The following is a 22,500-nucleotide window of genomic DNA, read 5'->3' as shown; positions in this document are numbered from 1 at the left end:
ACGACACCTATATCCTCACATGTGAAAGATAAAAATGGTATGTTCACTGCGTGCGGTGAAGATATGATTTTTTAGTAAAAGGAGAAATCCTGGTACTTCATCAGTATCTATATAATAATAAAGTTTCTTTCACTGACTTCGGACAGTTCCACAGGTTTCCCTTGATAAGTCCTAAAGCCTTATTTGCCCTAGATGTGATTGTTTCAATATGTGGTGACCACCTCATTTTGTTATCAAGCACTGCCCCCAGATAAGGGTAAGCTTCCACTTCTTCTGGGATTTCTTGACAGAATACGTATTCCCGCTTTGGTGGATCTCTCCTGGTTGTAAGACACATGACCTTGCACTTTGAAGGATAAAATTCCATTTTCCACTTTTGTTGCCAGTCGTCTAATCTGTACAACATTGGAGATCAGCTGTGTCTTCATCACAACAAATTGTCCCATATAACAGGGCATCATCAGCAAGAAGTCTAACAGTAGAGTTAAGATCATCAGGGGAATCATTTTTATACATTAAGAACAGTAGCGGTCCCAGGACTGTTCCTTGGGGAACACTGGATGTCGTAACTGCAGGGGCAGATGATGTCCCCTCAGTTACCACTGACTGGGTACGCTGTGTTAGGAACAATTTGAACCAGTCATGTAGTGGGCCATGAATTCCGTAATAATCAAGTTTCTTCAAGAGTTGGCGATGGGCAACTTTGTTGAATGCTTTTGAGAAATCGAGGATTGCGGCGTGAATTGTTTTGCTAGACTGGGTAGCACTAATGTTATGTCACATGTGAATGGTACACATGAGCTGTGTTTCTGTTGATCGTTTCGCCCTAAAGCCATGTTAGTAATCAAGCACTCCATATTGTGAAAGTGGCCGTGTACCTTTGATGCAATGCAGGTAAGTGACACAGGCCTATAGTTTGATGGATTCGATTTCTTTCCTTTCTTCTGAATAGCACATACATTTTGCGTGTTTCCATTGGCTAGGCACAGTTCCGGTATCAATACAATCTTGATATTATATCAGTAAGAACCTTTGATATTTCTTTTCAACTCCACTGGTGGTGATATTTGTTGTTCCAACGGTCAGAATAGGGCTTTCACCAGGATCTGGGATATTCTCTGTTTCTTTGTTGTTGAAAACACTGCGGAACTGACTATTTAACACTTCGGCCTAAGCTCTCGGTTCAGTAAACACTTCATTTCCAACTTTGAGGTCTTGGGTATCTGTGCCCTCTTTTCCTGGCTTTTTGATGTGTGACCAAAAAGCCTTTGGGTTTTGTTTTATAGAGTCACCAAGAAAGTCAGAAAGATAATGATAATAAAATTTTATTGTTCCTGGACCTATTCAAGTTCTTGTGTAATTGTTTCCTGGCTAGTTTAAATTTATTCCAGTCAGAGTCTGTGGTTTGAAGGAGGCTTGGATAGTTAAATGTATTAGGCCGAAATGGGTAAAAGGGAAAAGCTAAAAAAATCATTACTTACATTTGTAATATTAGTAGACATTTCCAAGGCACAAAGATTAATCAATCTTAGCTCTCTCTCTCTTGCCGTCAGTCGATACGATTAAGACTGTTTATGGTTTGATGGCAGATCTCCATGTATCTTTGTTGCTCGCGGTTGTCTGCTAAGAGCTGACTGGGATCTTCCTCACTTGCATGTTTCTCTTTGCTACATCTTTGAATCTCAGCCTTGGCCTTCCCTGATTTCGCTTTCCAGAACAGAGTTGTGAATACAGCAGTTGGCGAGGGAGTCGGTCATGATCCATCCTATGAACGTGGCCTAACCATCTTAGGTTCTTTTCAGCAAGAATGTCCTCCATGGATGGAAGGTTTGCACGCCTAAGGACTTCAGCATTTGTGATCTTATCATGCCATTTGATGCCCATGATGTCCCTCAATTGCCTCATCATAACAGCGTGCAGTTTCTTAACTTTGGCTCTATAAATAGTCCAAGTTTCTACGCCATATAGGAGGGTTGACAGTACCACAGCTCTGTAGACTTTGCATTTCCAGTGCCACCAGTGCGCTATCATCAGCAAACAGCAACTCTCGAACTAAGTGTTTAGTAGTGCGGGATTTAGCTTTGAAGTGTGATACGTTGAAGAGATCAGCACCATGCCTCATTTGGGCTGTGTTTTGGCTCCAACACTATTCTCAATATACTTGGCTGCTATGTTACACATGGCATTCAAAGATGTTCACAAGGGGATCTACATTCAAGCTTAGCTCTAATGGCTGTAAATAAATGTATTAATAGATGATAATAGATATCATAACACTAAGTTAACCCTCCCCTCATATATGTCACAGTAATACAGTAAGTATACTGTAGTTGTACACAGAACGCAATGTGTCCAGGGCTCAAGTAAAGGAATGGCCATTTACAAATGTAGCACCTTTAGCATAAGGCTATTAATAATTTATTGACAGAAGGACAAATCAAATAGGAAAGAGCAAATCAGTACTGAATGTGAAAAGAGTGTTGCATAGTTTGGTGTCGTTGAAAATGTAAGGAGCAGAGGGTTTGATCTTGGCAAACACTGTGATATACCAGGCGAAATAGAAACTGAAGGAAACCTAAGGTCAATATTACAGTAATGTGGCCACCGTTTTTTAAAAAAAATTATGTAATTTTCTGCAAGAGATGAGGTTTGTCAGTCTTGAGTAATGAAATGAAATAACCACTGATGTTGCACAGTTTAATGTCAATACTTTATTTAGATGTCCGTGATCTGGATTGTATAATCCGAAATAAATTATGACCAAATGAATAGTAAAAATCTAACTTTATGAAGGAACTGAAATGGTTTATTATTAGTGATAAGCACATTGAGTGAGGAAGTTGTGTAAAAGAACTCTTCTGGTAGAATTCAGAAATGTAGAGAGTATTTACAATCCCAAACAATGCAGCTACCCATGACATGGTTTTGCATACTTATGAGTTTCCTATGTTGGTATAATTTATTCGAAAGTCTACCCACACCTTGAAAGAACTGAAACTGAATCCACAGTAGTGTTTAAGAACAACAACCACTTCAGGACGGAATACTGTCGCGACCTTTTAATATGTTAAGTTTTGGAACCACACCGATCGTTTGCCTTGTAAAAACTTTAAGAATCGCTATAGTGTTTATCTTCTATCGTTTTTGAACAACGCTTGGGAACAATTCTAGAATACCTGTTCACTGCCAAGTTGCAGACTTTACATGTAAGTCAAGGGTGGTTTAGTGGTCAGGGTGGTTTAGTGGTCATCAACCGTGCCTCCCACCTCTGTGACCCAGGTTCAACTATGGCCTCGGGTCGTATGTGGGTTGAGTTTCAGTCGATCTCAATCTGACTCCGAGGGTTTTTCTCCGGGTACTCCGGTTTTCCTCCCTCCTCAAAATCGACTCCGGCCTATTCCATCAGGCTGTGGTGCTGTGCTCCGAGGTCATACATGGGTCGTGTTCAGGGCCGAGCGCCTAGCCGGCAGCACAGCTCCTTCGGCCTGACCTCGTTGAGCTGTGCCCTTAGTTATTCAGTCTCCGACTGCGAGAAAGGGTGATTAGCAGATCAGATCTTTCTTTCTTCTTTCTTTCAAGTAGACTGCCACCATGTTCCGCAGTCCTGTAGTGATAATGAGTGACCGCAAGTTGACAGGCTTCATTGCGTACACGACTTAAAGAACAAGCAATATATTCTGTAGAGGTTGTTTTCAATTTGGAAGTTTTTATTAATTCTCATTAGTGTTCACTGCTCTTAGTGGTCAGTGGTGTCAGAACTTTGATCAACTCCATCCCCAAGCTCTTGTTATCTTAATTAGTGACTGTGGACTGCAATGGCAGAACTGTGACAAACCCCGATAAGTGAACGGGTATTCTACAATCTTGCTCTTGCTGGTTTTGGACTGATTCTTTCCATCCCTCAACAGTGATTTGTGTCTGAAAATTTGTTTCCCGAAAAAGTCAGTGGTTCATGCGTGGTGCGTCCCAAATAATTTAGGAGGATTTTCCTCGTCACGAGAAGATAATTTAGTCACTTTACTAGCCCTTTGCGGTAAAACAGACTTGAGACATAGGTGGTCAAAAGCTTTTTCCTACTCTTCGAATATCTGCTCCAATGCTCGATTGAAGGCCATGTAACGTGTGACCCTTCATTACAGATCGCAAGTTATTTTCAACAATGTTTAACCCTCCAAATGAAGATTGTGACGTTACGTCTTGACCGGTTTCTGCTGAACGTCATTAGTACCAAGACTTACTTGTGGGCATTTGGTTTGAAAACATCATCATACCTATTTATTCTGTGCATGCCTAGTTCTGGCAAATCAGGATTTTGTCTAGTATACAAACTATAATATTATGTATGATATTATATTACTTTATGGCGGACTACAATGATACCTCCTTCCAGGGATTTTGCCTCTGGACAAAATCCCTGTGGGTGCAATTAGCAATAATGATGGTTTGTTTGTTATTCTCGATGTGTCATGCTGTGGTGATGGTGGTGTTGATGGTTTTTTTTTCTTCATAGAAATGACTGTACATCATCATCATCATCGATTCATCATCATTATTGTCACTTTCACTAACCCTAACCCTCACACTTTGTTGAAGTCTCCAACTGAGCACAATTATTATTAATTGGGGGTAATACAGTATTAATTGAAAAGGTCGACTGTAAATCAAATCAGAAATTGAAGCAGTAATTTTAACCTGTTTCACATTGAACATGGTATTGATCATTTAATTGTTTACTGGGGAAACATAATATTATTAATATTTTTGTTGTGGATAAACTTTGCCAAGCATTAATAGTATTCATCCATTATGAATGTAGCATATCTACAAGTTAATACTCTTTTTAATACATCCTGCCAGACATCGTAAAGTCTATTGATGATCATTGATCTAGAAGTATAATAATAATTTGTTATCCATCTTGTGCCCTTCTTAATACAATGTACCAGATGGACTATAACAGATGCAAATGTTTACCCATTTACACAAGTTTTCTCCATCTTTTCACTATATGAAATAAATACCAAATGCATTATTCGTCTGGATGATTACAATGATTACATTTCCTTAATATAAGATTCTACCTAAAAAAAGTCTACCAGCTAGAATCGATTTTTGATTTTCTTTTACCATTTTTGTATCTTTCAGGTAAACACTCTGCTGTATATGTAGCATTGAATTGGAACAGGTTCACATTATTCTCATGGACTCTCAAATGGGAAATAAACATGGAAAGGGGGCTGGAAATGATAGTGGAGCAAAGAAAAAACACAGTGTCAAGTTAAACCCAGCTTTTGACGGTGACTCTTCAATCCCAGAAGGAGAACATGCCGAAAATGCCCATACACTGGAATTGAAGGAAGGAGAACTGTTGTTTTTTGCAGATAGAGAGACAAGAAACTGTCATAAAAAGGATATAATGCACCATATAACATCCAAAAAGCTTCATTCAGATTTGAAAAATCAAAATGATACAAGTCCCTTATCAAGTAGTCTTGATTATGATGGACACCATAAGAAAGCTGGTCAAAGTGTCACTGATGCTAAAACACCATGTTCACTTTTCTCTACCCAGTCACCTGAAAATGAAACTACAACAAATTCTGGCAATGCTTCAACTGATAAATTCTCAACTACTGATGACTCCATGCTACCAGACCAGCCACATATAGCCAGTCATAATGTCTCTGACTTGACTGTTCTGGGTGATCAAAGTGTAATTCTTGGCAATGGACCAACCTATGATATTGAGTCAGATATAACCAATAATTGCAATGCTCCTGTAAGTACCCTTACAGGAAATCAAACTGACCTTGTTAGCAGTGGATTGTGCAGCCCAATGAATGTCTTGAATTCTGCTGACAAGCTCCCACCTAAAGAAGAGGTATCAAGATCATTTGAGAAAGATGTCACTGATTCCCCTCATTCTGGGGAAAATGGAATCTCTGACATAAACCATGAGGATGACTTAATGTATGACCAAAATGCAGACAGCTCATCAGGCAAAGATAAGTCCAAATTACCCACTACAGGAGATGACGTAAGCTCACAGAACTCTTTTCGTGAAGAACAGACGGAGAACACAAACATCTTGGATACTAATACCTTAAATCAGTCTATTCCACCAACATCTCAGTCAAAGATAGAATCCAGTACTCCATCAACGATGCAGTTTGTTCAAGGTCTTACTGAAAGGAGTGTTTTAGAAGAAGTAGGAAAACTCAAAGGTGATCGTCACATTTAGAATTGCAACAGTCCACCTTAAAGTAAAGTAAAGTAACCATATTTAATGTTGATAGCTCATAACAGTAATTCAACTGACAAACCAAGGTCAGCGGTGTGCTCATTATACTCCCCCCTCTCCATCAGAGATCCATTTTAGAGGTACATGTAGTAAAAGCTACTTAAACAACACTGAAAGGAAAGAAGTCAAATCAAGGATGTGAGATCGGAAGATTGAACTCAGGACATCTTGTACCAAGGCTGCACACTAACGGACTGTGCCATCCTTGCCCCTAAAACAACATTGAGCTCTGTTTTGCTGCTGAGCAAAGTAGCCCTTGTGAAATTGTCCTTTCTTGGTCATATATAGAGCTTTTTTTGGAGAGCTCCAAAGTGCAGGGGATATCTCTGACAGCTTTCTCTGCGAAGCTCTTTGTTTACACAGTAATGCTTTATGTCTCCAGCCTATATGGTTGAGTACAAGTGCTCTGATTATTTAGGAATCTTTGAAACAAGCAAATTAGAGTCGTAAAAAAAGGTTGCTGTTATTCATTGTGGTGAAGTACAATAATAATAAAGTATTCTTGTTTGTCTCACGATGTGGTCACTTGTGATGTAGATCGTGACGTTTTGACTGCATACTGCTAGACTTTATCAGGCGATGAGGTTGACTGGTTACGCGTCACCTTTTAAGCAGGGTGCTCCGCTGGAATTGGTTGGTTTTCAGCAGCTGTGATTGGTGCATTTCAATCCTTGTTGTTTCGGTATGTTGTTCCTTCGGTGGTTTGCTGTCGAGGAGGCGATTCACACAAGACTTCACCCTAACAAAATCAACAGGGATAGTGGAATAGAAATTCCAGAAGCATGGATGCCCACGATCAAGGAGCACAAGAACAGGAGAATTTTACGACAGCGGACCGCCGAAGGAACAACACCGAAACAGCGAGGATCGAAATGCACCAATCTCAGCTGCTTAAAAGGTGACTTGTAACCAGTCGACCTCTTCACCTGATGAAGACTAGCAGTATGCAGTCAAAACGTTGTGATCCACATCACAAGTGAACACATTGTGAGGCAAACGCTGAAGGAACAACAAACTGAAACAGCGAGGATCAAAATGCAGCAATCACAGCTGCTGAAAACCAACCAATCACAGTGGAGCATCCTGCTTAAAAGGTGACGCGTAACCAGTCGACCTCAGCGCCTGATGAAGACTAGCAGTATGCAGTCAAAACATTGTGATCTACATCACAAGTGACCACATCGTGAGACAAACGAGAATACTTTGTATTAAACAAATTACAGTAAAGCAGGCAAATGTTTTGCCAGGGCTCGAAATAATTTCCGGCGAGTCTCTGGACACGATGACCGGCCAAATTCATTTTAGCTCGCTCACATACCGTTTTTGGCCTGTCAAATCATATAAAATAAATAACTCTAAAACAGGGGCCCATAAATCAAAACTGGCATTATATATTTCCAAAAACTTTGTTGCTTTGAGCTTATAGCACTTTAAAGCACTCATTGTCAACAACAAAAGTAAATTACAGCAGCAAAATGAAAATAAGCTTATGTTTATTAATAGGTACACTGTCTGCAAGAGTAAAGACTAACCCGCAACATGTTAAATATCGTTATTGTACGCATTAAATTTGTAAATAAGTCAATGCATAGTAAATGCCTGCAAATATAATGATTTCTTGTGACTGGAAGTGCGTGAACCCCAATGTCTGTTTTCAATGCCCGAATTGTAAACAACGGTTCTTGTTGCATTTCACCCAGGATTTCAGATCAAAGTTCCGCAAATGACAATACACAGCGACTTGCTACAACTGAAACAACTGAACAGCATGGAAATTTTAATTTATTTCATTTTCAAAACGATCAAATGTGACCGGTCAACATGACCGGCAAGACAAAAGTTTTACCGGTCAACTCCCAAATCAGTTCGGACATTGTCCGTTGACCGGCCGTTATTTCGAGCCCTGTTTTGTGATTTAGTGCAAGCAAAATTCAGAGTACCTTGTGTAAAAACCCTTCATGTGCAGAGCAGAGAACCTACAAACTCTACTTACATTCGACTTAGAGGTTGAGAATGATTTGAGAATCAAACCCCAAAACATAAGTGAGAGGTGATTGCTTGAACATCACACTAACCCTACCCCTGAAGGCAAAAAAATTCAAAGAAAACATTCACCAAGCTTCTATTAAAAATCATGTGCTTTATGGAGTAAGGTTAATCATGAGTTTGAGTGGTTTTTGGTCTTTCACTATTGGTTTGATAATGTAGTTTTGTTCCTTTTCCTTTCAGTTGATATTCAGTTGGTTTCCAAAGCTGTAACAGAGAATCTTCTTCTCTTGGAGAAACTGTCCAAATACCTTGACCGAGAGAGTCGAGTTATCAAATGTTGGAAGCATTTAGCCTTTGTCTTGAATGTTCCTATCGAAGAAACCAGAAAATTTGACCTTTACACAGAACATAGCCCAACGGAGGACTTGTTTAATTTTCTCACCAATAAACCTGACTTGAAAGTTGTTGACTTGAGGGAGAAGCTCAAGGCTATATATCGAAATGATCTTGTGGAAACTTTAAACAAAGGTAAAGTTGTACCATACTGTGTTTTTTTTCCAGAAATTGTTTTGCATTCTAGAAGAGGTAGACCATGCTTAAAATTTTCTGGCCGTGCAGTACCCTATCTCTTCCTGGAGCCTTTTTTTGTGTTGGAAAGTTTGCATGCAAATGGAATTATATAGATTGTAACTGCTGCAAAGTTGTGCAACAATGATCTGCCTATGGTATCTTCATTGTTTGAAGTAGTTCTAGTCTGTACCCTTTCTTGAGAGGATTTATTTTGTTTTTGAATTACTCAGTTTCATTCTTAACCCAATGACACCTCAAATGCCTTAGGATGCCCCCAGTTGATTTGCCTGCGTAGCAAGTGTTCCTGTTTGACAGAAGAGCTTTCAAATGATTTTCTGCAAACTGGCCATGCGAAAGTTGGGGCAAGAGACTGAGGGAACGCTTGCAAGAAGACCCCCTATTTTTGAATCATGTTTTGAAACTGAGCGAACCGGGTCTTGGTTTTACATTGAAAAGGGTACAAGAAATGTCAATGCGCCATCTCTTTAACTGTTTAGATGTAATGGCCTTTTTTCCAAAAGGATTTGGAAAAAGCTCATTTTTTCAGATGCTTGTCATGTCATGATATGCAGAGTTTGAAATAAAAGAAAACAAAGAACAGGCTTCCCGAGTATCATCGTGATTTCTCCATTTCAAAGCATCATACTTGATCATTCCTCAAGTAAGTGGTTGAGGTAAATTCTATGGGAATGACAGCCTCTGATATAACTGAAAATCTGGACTGCTTGGACGATATCCATCAAGGGAAATTCAATATTATTTATGCATCAGCTGAAGGTGCTATGAACAATTAAGCGTTTCCATAATTCACTAAAAGCAAAACATTCGTTATTTAAGAAAACTTTGGCATAATCCATACGTTTAAGGATTAAGGAAATAAACTGTATTCGTCAAATTCTCTGCTTACCTTGCCCAATGTAAACTTGAGTCCTATATCATGGATTGAGACAAGATGAACACAATTATGCAGCTCCCTTGTTAAATCTTCTCATATTGTGAGAAGAAAGCGGCTCCTTTGTACAGTCATGCAATTTTTTTAAGCACTTTTACTTGCCATTTCATCTACGATTTCGTGATGATTTGACGAAAAACATACTGTGGATTATCAAACTAGCAAGGAAGTTTCCAGGAGATTTAGTTCGATTCATTTCGTCAACCACTCTGCGGCAAGTCGCACTGAAATCTTCGCAAGTTTTAAACTAAAACCTCCTGAATGGTTTCATGGTCAGCTTTGGTGGAGTTTTGCATTTAACGGGCTTACTACCCATCAAACTGTGTACTTATTACATTCCTAAATTTCATATTTTACGAGCCCACCGATTGCTTACACGTTCTGAAAATTGGCTGTTGTTTTCGACAACTTCTATTTCAACCACTCTGCAAATATCAGCTAAAATTTGTCCGTAAGTTTCTTTTCTTTTTGATGGTTTAAACAAATTCTCGGAAGAAACATAACCAGTTGTACCCGGCTGAGAAGCTGCCATTACAAATTTAACTTTAAAATTACAATGGCAAATTCTTCATTGATGGCTTGTTGTTTCCTTGAGGGGTGCCTCGGTTTGTTTTGACGGAATTCAACATGTGTTAACATGGTTATCTGTTATTGGCTAATTTGTTAATAAGACGTCAATCAGCGTGTGTCAAGTCAACCATTAAAACATGGGCGTTTTTCAAAAACAGAGGGACTTCTTGCAAGCTTTCCCTCAGTCTCTTGCCCAACTTTCGCGCAGACAGTTTGTGGAAAATTGTTTCGAAGCTCTTCTATCCAACAGGAATGTTGCTATGCAGGCTACCAGTTGATGAATAAAATTGTCTGGCAATAGACAGAGTAAAATTTGTCAAGTCTCACTCCCAGGGGTCAATGGATTAAGGGGAGTATAAAATTACTTGCACTAGCTGCAGTGAGATTTATATCATATCATATTTATGCAGCATCAGCTGGTTTCAGAGATGAGGACCCATTGAGTGATTTCGTCAATGGTCAACCAAAACTGATTGCTCTGCTGTCTTCCAAGCTAGACATTGAATCTAGAACAATTGGTAACTGGAAATCTCTGGCAACTCAGTTTGAGATTCCACAAAAAATCACGGAGCAGTTTGGAATGCGTGGATCTGGACCAACAGGAGCGCTGTTTCTCCATGTGCAGACTGACGAGAACCTTCGTTATTTGACAATGGGGCAGTTAGTTGAACACTTTCATATCATGCAGAGGAAAGACCTTGTTGCTCTTTTGAAAAAGCTTGGTTTTGAAGGTTGGTGGAGTAGTGCTGAATACTGCTCATATCATATCCGTCACCAAAGGGGGATGTTATTGAGTTGAAAACTATTAATTTTATTAATATTTTTAAAAATACAATCACACTTTTCAATTTACGGAACATGTTTCGATGTTTCAAACATCATCTTCAGCCATAGTGAGTGTAACATTAAAATGTTTTTACAAGATAATTCATGTATATATATTTGTTATATAGCTGGAGTTTTTCCCGCTACAGCGCGCCCATTTATTGGCTAGTTGATGGTCACATGACATTTCACAATGAAACTGTTTACCGCCAAATGCCATGAGCGGGCAACAGTGCGAAAACTATGACGTCAAGCGGGGAACAGTTCACTGTTACCCGCGAAATGTTGACCGCTGTTGCACGTGATCAGAGCGTGCAGTTGCAGGTGGCCTGATGTTGTCGCTGGAATCTGAGGGCTTTTTTCAAAATGTTTGACCCATTTGTTTTGCAATATAACAAATCACTTAATGACTGGTCCCTTGGGAAACAGTTCATTTTGTTTCCCTCGAATCTCAATGTTTCCCTCAGCTGCGCCTCGGGGAAACATTGAGATTCTCGGGAAACAAAACGAACTGTTTCCCTCGGGACCAGTCATTAAGTGTTTAATATATAACCATCAATACAATGATTCTCTGTAGATTAAATGTTTGTTACAAGTAGGTAAAATTCAAACGAACCAACAGTATTATAGAGAACACAACTGACATAACGGTAAAAGTTTAAAAGTGTAATGCTAAACTGACATGATCAACTTGTTTGTTGAGTTCGAGTTTCAACCACTCAAAGTGTGGTTGTATTTTTAAAAATACTAGTAACACTCGTGCTATCCAGACCATATTAATAATTTTTATGTATGTAAAGATGTAGAGCTCTATGTTTAAGCCTACAATTGCAGTTTTCACATGTCTGGAAAATCCCAGACAATCGAGGATTTCGCAGTTTCCCAACCGCATCAGATTTTGCCAAATAATGAAAAGCATAAATCGTAGACATCCCCGATAATCTGGGATGGTCGGGACGAACTGGGAAAATTGAAAGTGTTTCTATTTTGCTGACGTGTCCCAGATTTTTGCAATCGTTGGCGATCATTCCCCACATACAAAAACTCAAATTCGTACTGTTGGAGACGTCAGTGATGGTTTTTAGCTCATTACCAATCCTCTAAATTGCAGATTTCAATTTTTGGCACTCTTTCCATTTCCCGCCAAAGTCACTATCGGGAGAATCCTGGACAAGCGTTCGGCAATTTTCTGATATGTTGGCAAAATCTGGGATGGTCAGAAAACTGCGAAATCCCCAATCGTCTGGGATTTTCCTGACATATGAAAACTAGGCTTTACACCTGTATGTGTATTTGTGTGTACCGTAAACACCCACAGATAAGCCGCACCTTTGTTCCAGAAAATTAATCGTTGGAAGAAATCTATGAATGTTCCAGTCATGTTCTTGTAATGCAAAAATCTGTGGAAAAATTGTGTTAAATGAAGGAATTCCTGTCATCAAATACCAGAAATAGATCAATCATATGTCAAAGTTGGTAGAAATGATGTTCATTATGTTAAAGTGCTAAAATTGTGGGTAAGACTTGAAGTATTTTCTGTTGTAATGTTAATAGTGAGTTTACATTCGGTGAACAGGGGATGAAGAAGACTTCTAAAGACTCTACTTTGGATTTCTTTGGATTTCTCTGGATTTCTTTCAAAAAACCTTTTTCCAAAATTTGAGCTGCTAAATTCAGTGTGCGACGAATCTGCGGGACTGTTTATGGTATATGTTGCAGGGCAAATTTAACCTTCAGGTTACTTTGTTGCAACCTCCATTTGTTTTAACCAAGATTGAAATGTTTTCAATCTACAATCAGTGGCAAGAGTTTTGGGACACTCACCATTTGCAGTTGGTTTTCTTACTGAGTTTGAAAAATTTCCCCCTTCCCCCCAGAACAATGTTGCCAATAGTGAACATACATTTCCTTGTCTATTTCAACATTGATTGGGGGGAGGGGAAGACTTGTATTTTGAAGCTTTCAGTGGAATTTTGACAGTTGTGCTTAGTTTCTGACGTCTGAGAGGTTTTCAGGCCCATTCTGACACTACCGTCCCAACTACTTTTGCCACTGATTGTAGGTTATAGACGGAATGCATAAATGACAGCCAAAAAAATACCCTTTTGTTTATGTGCTAATGAGACTCGCTAGCCTCGTTCACATGGACAAAATACAAATGAAATGTTGCATGAGAGTGAGGCTAGCTAGTGAATCTAATTAGCCCATAAAGAAATAAATACATTTTTGGCTGCCATTTTTGCATTCAGTCTATTATGAACTGTCTAAAAAAGGTGTTTTCCCATATTTGGGATGCAATAAAAGGGGGCCACATAGCCATTCACAGGCTAGGTCAATGAGCAAACAACTGTAAAATATTGACCTGAAATCAAATTTAACCTGCAACATAGTCAAGCATTAAATATTGGAGTATCAATCGGACCTGACTTTGAAACACCAAACCTTTGATCGTTTACACAGTCTTGTTGCATCTTCCAAAACAAAGCTTCTTAATTAATAATTTATTACATGGATGTTTACTGTACTCTTGGCAATGATTTTGTAACTTGCAGAAAAGGATAGCCGCTTTGTGAGGGATGAAGTTGTGGATGGTTCTGAAATTTTAGCAGACATTGGTGAACGTCTAAATAAAGAAATCCGAGCAGTTAAGAACTGGCGCCATTTAGCTTTCAGGCTGAAAATTCCACTTGAAGTTTATGGGGCATTTGACACTTCTAAAGCCACAGCAAAGAGTCCCACCAAGATGATGTTTGAATGGCTGGCTCGATGGAAACCTGTTCTTAGTACTGATGATTTGGTCATGGGACTGAAGGAAATTGATCGCTTTGATGTGGTAGATCTTGTAACCAAGGAGACTAGTATTGGTAAGTTCATGGTCAGGAATATAGTTCAAATTAAGGAATGAAGTGATAATTATATGAAATGAATCATAATACTGAACTGCGCTCAAGAAATGAATTGCAGTTACAAAGATGACATCAATTTTCTCATGACTTTTTTCTATCATCGGTAACTTATCTATGTATTTGCTTCACTCTTTCTCGATTGTTAACATTGGCATCTTCTTAGTGTATAGGTTGTGTTTGATAACATTCAGTTAGTACAAGTACGTAGTACACACTTTTACATAGTAAATCTACATAATTTGTAGAAATGGTTATTAATAAGGAGAAGTGCTCAATGAAAGAATTGTGTTTTTATAAAATTATTACAGCGAAGCAAGCCTTCTCCAAGTTGCAAGCAATGCATCATGATGCGGATAATTGTACCAAGAAAGCAGATTTGTCACAAGGATTGAAAATGAACGCCTCTAAGAAGGGTCTTCACATTGTTGGCAATGAAGGAAAAGGGAATTGTATGTTTCATGCACTGTGTGATCAGTTGAAATTCAAGAAGGAAATTGTAATTACTCACCAAGAGCTACGAAAAAAGTTAGTCGAATACCTCCGTCAACATCCTTCATTGGTAGGTGTCAACTAAAAAGATTTTTGGGGGGTTATGTTCATTTCCTGGTGGTTTGGGAAACAGATTTGTAGGTGCCAGGTTCAAACTTCTCACTGACCACTAGCTGCATTTGTCTGCAGTGATCCCAAATTCAACTCTACCTTGCAGCTCTACCACCGCTGACTGGTTGGCTCAGTTAGATGAGAATTGGACAACTATGTGGGAGGTCACAGCTTTGAACCCTGGCGGGACCAACTCTCAGGGTCTTAAAATAAATCAGGAGAAAGTGCTGTTTTTGTAATAGCACCAGTTACCTGCAATAATAGTGATTGTACCTCTTCATAGTTAACTTAACTTTGATTGAAACTTCTTGCTATTTTAAATTAAAGTTAAAATAACCACATTGTTGTTGCCATTGTTTTGTTTATTCCGACAGCCGCTGTTGCTTGCAAACTGCAAACAAATATATCTATAAAGTAACAAAATAACAAAAATTGTAATAGTTACTGACATTAGTGTTGGTTTCTTAAGGCGCAGAAAACAAAATAGAATGTTAAAATCTGAGTTTTTTTAGGGTCTCTTTAGCTACAGTGTACCTTGACAAAGGTGACATGATGGCCCTTCAATGTGGAATTTGATGGCTCATTTTTGCTTCTCTAATATTGTTGATACAATTTTAAAATTCAGATTTTTAAAAGTAAAATTTAGTACATAATCTGTCATCATTATGTGAAAACGAAACAAACTCAGTGGTTATGGGAATGGAAATAATAATAATAATAATAATAATAAGAAGAAGAAGAAGAAGAAGAAGAAGAAGAAAACAACTTTATTTATTTTACTTACTTACATTAAAGAAATAGAAATGATTGATAATAATAATAATAATAATAATAATAATAATACTGTAATCAATTTATGTAAGTCTCATGGTTATTAGTAAGTGCATGAGTGCTCTAATAATTGGGGAAACTACAAATCAACTGAAATCAGAACAAATCAGATCAAATGTTTGTTTTTGAGAAGGGAAAACTGGAGTACCCCGGAAAAAACCTCTCACAGCAGAGTAGAGAACCAACAAACAACAAATATGGCATTGAATCCGGGAATCGATCCCAGGCCACATTGGTGGAAGGTGTGTGCCACCATTGCACCAGCCCTGCTCATGTTAAGAATGTAATACCAGGTATCAAGTAGCAAAACAGTGTAGACAATCAAACTCTTTCTTTTTCCTCCTCTTGCAGTCAGATGGCACTGAGCTAGCTGGCTTCATTACTAATCCACCATGGACAAATTATCTACAAAAGATGGCAGAGGATGGTACCTGGGGAGACCATCTTATTCTTCTGGCAGCAGCAAATTGTTATGAGTGTGATATTCTGGTGGTCAGCAGTACTCCAAGCCATGATTGCCCCATTACACCAGTTCCACCTATCAGCAGTGCTGTCTTACTCATACTGGGACACATTGTTGAGGAACACTATGTTAGTCTCAGACCCTTACGTGGAGGTAATCATTAGTGTCATTAACAAAACTTTAATTAGAAAGGCTGCTTATTCACCTTATTCTACAATAATAGGCCATTTTACAGTTGTTTGCTCAGTGACCAAGCCTATGAATGGCTGCGAGGCTGCCGGTGACCTTGCATTGATACAGACCTCACTGCTTTTATCATGTAAATTGTAACGCTAATTAGTCCATATTAACGTTACAAAAGCATGAAGGTTTGTATCAAATCAGGGTCACTGGCAGCCTCGCTTCCATTGTTAGGCCTGGTAACTTAGCCACAACTGTAAAATGGTCTATGGCTGCAAGGTAAGTACTCTTTTATGTGTATTCCGATTAGCACTTGCTGCCCCTTAGAAGGTAAAGATTGTTTTGAAACAAGGGCTAGTGCTACTATGACCGAAAAATCACTTTCTTTTTTTCTTCAGATTTTGTAAGTGTGATTGCTTAACACTTGACTGGCAAAATGATTTTATCCAAAGGCTGTTTACTTTGATTGTAAGTTTTGGATTTCATGGTCCGCCATGAATCACGGTCCAAACTGACCGAGTGGACCTCAGACTAGCTTAAATTTTCAGCGTGTAAACGCAGCTTCTTATATATGCAAAACACGAGTTTAAAATCTGAAAGGCCGAAACTCCCGTGTTGCACATTAAATTCAGCGCGTACACACGCATTGCATTCTTAAACTATTGACTCTTTGACGTCATTTCCTCCTCGATCCAGCTCTCTCTCAAGATTTTAAAGTTCGTCATGGCGGACCATTAAATAGAAAAATTCCAGTTAAAATAAACATTACATGTATCTTTTCTTAAATCATTGCTTAAAAATAGGGTCATTAACACTTACTGTTTAGTTAACATAGTTTTGAAATCCAAAGAAAAATAAACATTGATTTTTTGGTCATAGTAGCACTTAAAGAACACTTTTATTATGGATCATATTTGTAATTACCAAGCATTTTTAGAAAGTTGTTGTGTTTGTATCATATGTGAATAATTTTATCCTAATGAATTACTCAGAATAGACCATATTCGTATTCTCAGTATTGGACTGGTACTAGCTTGCAATGGAGTCTAAAGGTGGGCAGAGACGAGGGGTCATGTTGCAGCAACATGTTGCAGTGACAAAAAGGTTTGTAGTACACACTGAGGTGAAATGCATTAGGGTCGTGTAACGGGACATGAAGCAGGGACAAAATCACAACATTTGCACACACATGAAAATGTTGCAGGTACATGTTTCAGGGATATGTCGCAGCGAGATTTCCCCGCGACGTGTCCCATGAAGTTCAACCCCCGCAACATTTTCATATGTGTGCAATTGATGTGATTTTGTCCCTGCTACACGTCCCTGCTACATGTCGCCGCAGTCTGAACTACACAAGTTTTTTGTCGCTGCAACATGTCCCTCCAACATGACTGCTCGTGTTTGCCCACCTTAATGCTGGGGAATCTTTTCAAATGCAAGTCCTTTTTAATATATTCCCCTGCATCAGCCTCCATTCCAAGCTAGTTCCAGTCCAATACTGAGAATACAAATATGCTCTTTTTTAACGAAGACGCATTGTAAAGTAGTTCGTAATTCAGTCATTCCTTGGCTGCAATGATGTTACGAAATAAATAATTTACCCGAAAAAAGTTACGTTGTTTTTTTATCTATCTCTAATTTACAGTGTAACAATGTGAGGAGATTTAAGGGGTAGTAGTTTCAGAATAAGGTCTGTCTAGAATTAGATAGAGGAAATTCTTTCTCCCAAAAAGATGGGTAGATGGCTGACATCGTGAAGAACTGTATCGCAGACTAGCGTAATCGTGAAAAGAACAGCTACCCACCACTGACTGGTATCCAACGTTTGGCCCACTCACTGATAACCAGCAATTCTGACCGTGATTAGTTCTAGCTTTGAACGTTATTGACAACTTTCTTTAAAAGCATTATTTCAGACTCTCATAAACATAGGTAATGTGGTGTATTCTTTGATGCAAACATGATAACCTAGACAGCCTTCTATTTGTTTCGATTCGTAGATGTTTCAAGCAGACGTTTTCAAGGGACAGATTCTCAAAGCGCTTGCCTTGAAGGTCCTCCCATAATTTCCCTGCCCTTGTACTCTCAACAAGCAAAAGCTCAAGCACTGGTGGAACAGTGTCGCCGTCAATCACCTTGCAACCCTTTACAAATTGGCGATCAGCGGGCAAAAGGGCACCATCAACCACAGGACGAGATCCAAATAAAATCCACTTCTGATAGGAAAGCAGTGTTAGTGAGAGACCTGCCCTTGGCTGTTTACAGCAAAATCTGTGTAAAACTTAACATAATACGAGACTTTTTTGATGATTTTCGTATGGTAGCAGAAAAGCTTGGCTTCGATAAAGATACCACACAGTTTATTGGGCAAGGTAGAAACCCAACCGACCAAATTTTCACCCAGTGTCGCCAAAAGGTAACAGTGGGCATGCTCATCGAAATTCTCCATGGCATTCCGCGTATGGATGTGGCAGAAGTACTGGAAGACTGGGTTGCAAAACCTTAGACATTCAATATGGTTTACAAGCTGGAAAAGCTATAATTTTTTTATCGTTGCAAACGACTAACTCCAAGCACTATGTTTTTATATGTTGGAGTTAAAAAGAGTCTGAGAATTTATATATAAGGTGAACGAGCATTTGTGATAATCCGATCTTTATGTGTATCCAACGTGGAAATCTTGAAGAAAAAGTAGACAGCTGCCGTAAAGTGACAGAGCTTGAGAACAAAACGCTGGTCGTAATCATGCGTTCTGTTGGTGTCTGTCCAGTGTTCTTGTGTGTTTGGACTAAATATGGATTGCACATGAACATGCTCTCTCGCAGTTCTTCACTATTCAGAAAGGTTGCATTGATATGCTCTTGAATGGCGCCTGGTCAAAAATTAAGAAATCCGATCGCTTCACGTGGGCACACTTCTAGCTGAAGAACTGCTAACGAATGTATGCAGGCCGCAGGCAACTGAGTGACATGAAGTAATGTGATTCAGATGCATTTTGCTGAACGCGTATTTGCTGCAGGTCTGTGGTGGTGGTTTTTATTTCAGTTGGTGTTGTTTCAGGCCCGGACTTGAGTAACTTCTTCGATGTCGAGTATATCGTCTCATTTTAAGCGGCTTCAGGGTTATTTTTCTAGCAGAGGTTAAGAGTCACTAATTTCTGAGCTAGCAAATGGTTGGAGACCAGGAGTCATATCAAAACCTGATGAGAGTGGTCCTGAGAGGGATTGTTGTTGGTGACATAGTCAAGTCACTTGACTCTGAAGATGACTTCAGCTCTGGTCGTCGGAATGTCAATGTCACCAACAAGTGTCCTTCTCAGGACTACTTTCATTCGAACGATCGCACATCATCAAGTTTGAATTTCTGATTTGCCGGCTAGCTTAAAATGTATTTCCGGCTGTCCTTTCACTTACCGGAAGCCCTTTTTCGTTTAATGTAGCCTGCAGTGCAGGCGTCTTATCGAGCCTTCATGTTGCATGGATGTTGGGAGGGACTGGGACGAGAGAGCCTCACCTCTCCCGCTTTTACTCCTCTCCCCAAACTTCCTCTGCCTCAGAAATTCAAGATGGTGGCCAAAAATTCCGGGGAGGATTATGCTTAACCCGTGACCACTAAAATTAAGCCTCCACTGCAGGCTGCGTTTAGTGAGGCCAGTCGTCGTGCCTTTCTCATTGGTTAAGAGAACTGAGGGAAGTCCTTGCCTCCTCTTAAGTTACTGTATCGAAGACAATGTCAATGTTATTTGCTATGACAGTAATTGAATACGTTCACAGTTGTGGTAGAATTAAGAGAGTGAGGGTTCGTCAATTCCTCAAAGACTCGTTCCTTTGTGGGTGTAAATATAAATAGTAATCCAGATCTTCCTGAGCCGTCACTCGTGTGTCGTTAGGGTATTGATAGTTGCAAGACATATCGATTCCAGGTCGACACACTCATCATTCACCCTCTTATCAGTTTTCATATGGTGGAAATGAGTGGTAACAGTTTGGGTTTTTAATTTGTCGAAAGGCATGTCCAAAAGAAAAAAGTTCTTCTGTAGAACCTGAGTTGAATATTTTACAGCAAGTACTACACCAGGGGTACATTTCTCGAGTGTTCCGCAACTTTTCGGGCCTTTTTTTCGGTGCCACAATTCTCTCTGTATCTTGAGAGCGGAGACTCAAAATTCATATGATAATTTTGCTTTTTGTTTTTTCTTTCATCATGTTAAAGACCACCTTATCAAAACAAGCGGAAGGCATTTTCAGAAATGGCCTTTCGGGACCGAAAGGTTATCAGGACTTTCGAGAAAGGGCCCCCAGGGGTACATTTCGTGATCAAAAAGTGTCGCAGTACGTTGAACACTTGCCGTTAACTGTTCGTTTCATTGTCTGCGTCTTTGAGATTGGTCAAAGGAAATCCTTTCGTTGTTTTTGTTTTTGTTTTTTTTCCTGCTATCAATTGGCAACCAGTCAAATGCGGGTTCGTAACAGGTAACAATGTTTACTTTTAGAATTCGTCTACAAGCTCATCGAACCACTTAAAATGGATTTAGTGCAAAAACGTAACCACTCGTAATCCCTGAATAGTTGAAAAGAAAACGTAGTCAAAATTGTACAGTAATATTTGGGACGTATATAAATCGTGGACTATCAGTCCATGGACCATCCCAATTTTTAAAGATTAATACACCAAACAGCGTTGCTCAATTTTAGGAACCTTAAATAAAGGGAACTAACTGCTGGTGAGGGTGTAACTGTGAAAGCCGGGGTTGCGCGGAAAGGAGAACCGAGGAAATGAGTGGCAAGTTTAGGAACTTGTGCATAGAGTCTTCTGTGCGTATTTTGTTAGGTTTGAGGGGGTTGGGGTAATGTGTAGCTTTCTCTGGTGCCCACAGGAGAACATTTAATTAACCTGCAATGGCGTTGTAACGCGCATGGCGTTTTAGTGCATCTTTAAACAAATTATACACTTATGGAGCTCACGAATGGAACGTCAATTGGATAAACAAGACAGGCGGTGAAAAATAAATATCTGGAATCTTAAAAGCGACGAGTAATGGACTTCGACAACAATCTATCGCCCGTCGAGCCGTAATCAAAGTGAGCTGTATTTCTAATATTTTACCTTAGTGTGCTGTTATTTAGGAGGAATCGAACACCTTAAGTGGATCTGTGATCTCTGTTGTCTGGCTATTTGTATTAATTTGTACTCAACTCTGCACAGTCTTCAGGTAAAAAAATATTTGGAAATGTGACAGCCAAGAATTATTTGAAAGTAAGCTTGTCGTCTACTTTGTGCTTCATTATTCAAGGAAAAGGTTCTTCATGGAAAGGGTTTGATCCTGAAATTTATTTTGTTGCAATTGCGTATGGTAATTTGACACGATTGAGTTTCTTGTCTTCTCGCACGTAATGCAATAGGAAGGGGTTTTTTCCTATAAAAGCAAATATGTTGTTTGTTTCGAAAAAATTTTCGCTGGAAAAGGTTGAATTCATCATGTTGTGTAATATGCGAGCTTAACTGGATATTTTTTATGGCAATTGTAAAGCATTTTCGTGTAAAAATGAGGTTAGCGTCAGAGGCGAATTATCCTCGGGGGAAAACATCAGACACTTGGCGGCAAAACGAATTTCCAGCTAACAAGACTTAAAATTTCGTGGCCGACTGTCACTGTTTATGTTGAACCACACATCAAACAAGAACGTTTGGTACAGACAAAACCGAATAGGATTAATCTCATCTTTCAGCGTGTACTGCTCTGAACAAAACGTTTTGTACAAGTAAACCAGAAGCGTGACTCTTACGCCATAAGAGCATGAACACAAGCTTCGCATCGATAATCTCGAGCCGGAGCGAAAATAATTATCATAATTAAGAAAGGAAGAAAAAACGCGGGAAAAGACACGACAGCGTATTTCTGTTGTGTTAACTTAAGGTAATTCCCTTGAAATTGTTCTACTATCAAACTTTTTTGGAAACTTGGCATAATTAACATTCATGATATGAACATTAAAAAAATGCAATAAAAAAATGGGATCACCGTGCTTGTTTACGCGTCAGCAGGCTCTTAAAATGGGGTCTTTTTTAATGTTTTCGCGTTAAAAATTCGAATTACCATCATACATAATTAAGTCTTTGTTTCTTCAAAGACAAAATGTTATTTTGAAAATAAAGCTTCTTTTATTTACATAAGCAGTATTGCTTCATTTACGCCGTCTTCGATTCCCTGGTTGTGGGAATAGTGTACTTTTTAGGACAGTTCCGTGGTTAGCTTGAAGTCCTCGCCTTGGGTAAAATACATCCAGTACGGAACTGTTTTCCAAAAAAAATT

General features: G+C 39.1%; 2 protein-coding genes across 3 annotated transcripts in view; both read left to right on the top strand.

Annotated features, from left to right (window-relative positions):
- Positions 1–20,908, top strand: part of LOC138030869 (uncharacterized) — a 22,987-nt gene extending 2,079 nt beyond the window's left edge. Inside the window, exons 2-9 of one of the 2 annotated variants that reach the window (XR_011128080.1) lie at positions 5,146–6,224; positions 8,531–8,818; positions 10,793–11,113; positions 13,760–14,071; positions 14,422–14,672; positions 15,896–16,160; positions 18,188–19,615; positions 19,678–20,908. Coding sequence is in view for 1 of the 2 variants with exons in the window: in XM_068878733.1 (XP_068734834.1) it covers positions 5,201–6,224; positions 8,531–8,818; positions 10,793–11,113; positions 13,760–14,071; positions 14,422–14,672; positions 15,896–16,160; positions 18,188–18,693 (2,967 nt within the window). In the remaining variant the exon portion in view is untranslated. Of the gene's footprint in view, positions 1–5,145; positions 6,225–8,530; positions 8,819–10,792; positions 11,114–13,759; positions 14,072–14,421; positions 14,673–15,895; positions 16,161–18,187 lie in introns of both variants that reach the window. The other variant, XM_068878733.1, reaches the window with a different exon arrangement.
- LOC138030880 (alpha-glucosidase 2-like) overlaps positions 1–22,500 on the top strand; it is a 350,924-nt gene that overhangs the window by 234,082 nt on the left and 94,342 nt on the right. The gene's annotated exons all lie outside the window — the stretch shown is intronic.

Source organism: Montipora capricornis, chromosome 2, assembly GCF_036669925.1.
Source record: "Montipora capricornis isolate CH-2021 chromosome 2, ASM3666992v2, whole genome shotgun sequence".
NCBI classification, from domain to species: domain Eukaryota; kingdom Metazoa; phylum Cnidaria; class Anthozoa; order Scleractinia; family Acroporidae; genus Montipora; species Montipora capricornis.
This window is presented reverse-complemented; position numbering and strand designations above follow the sequence as displayed.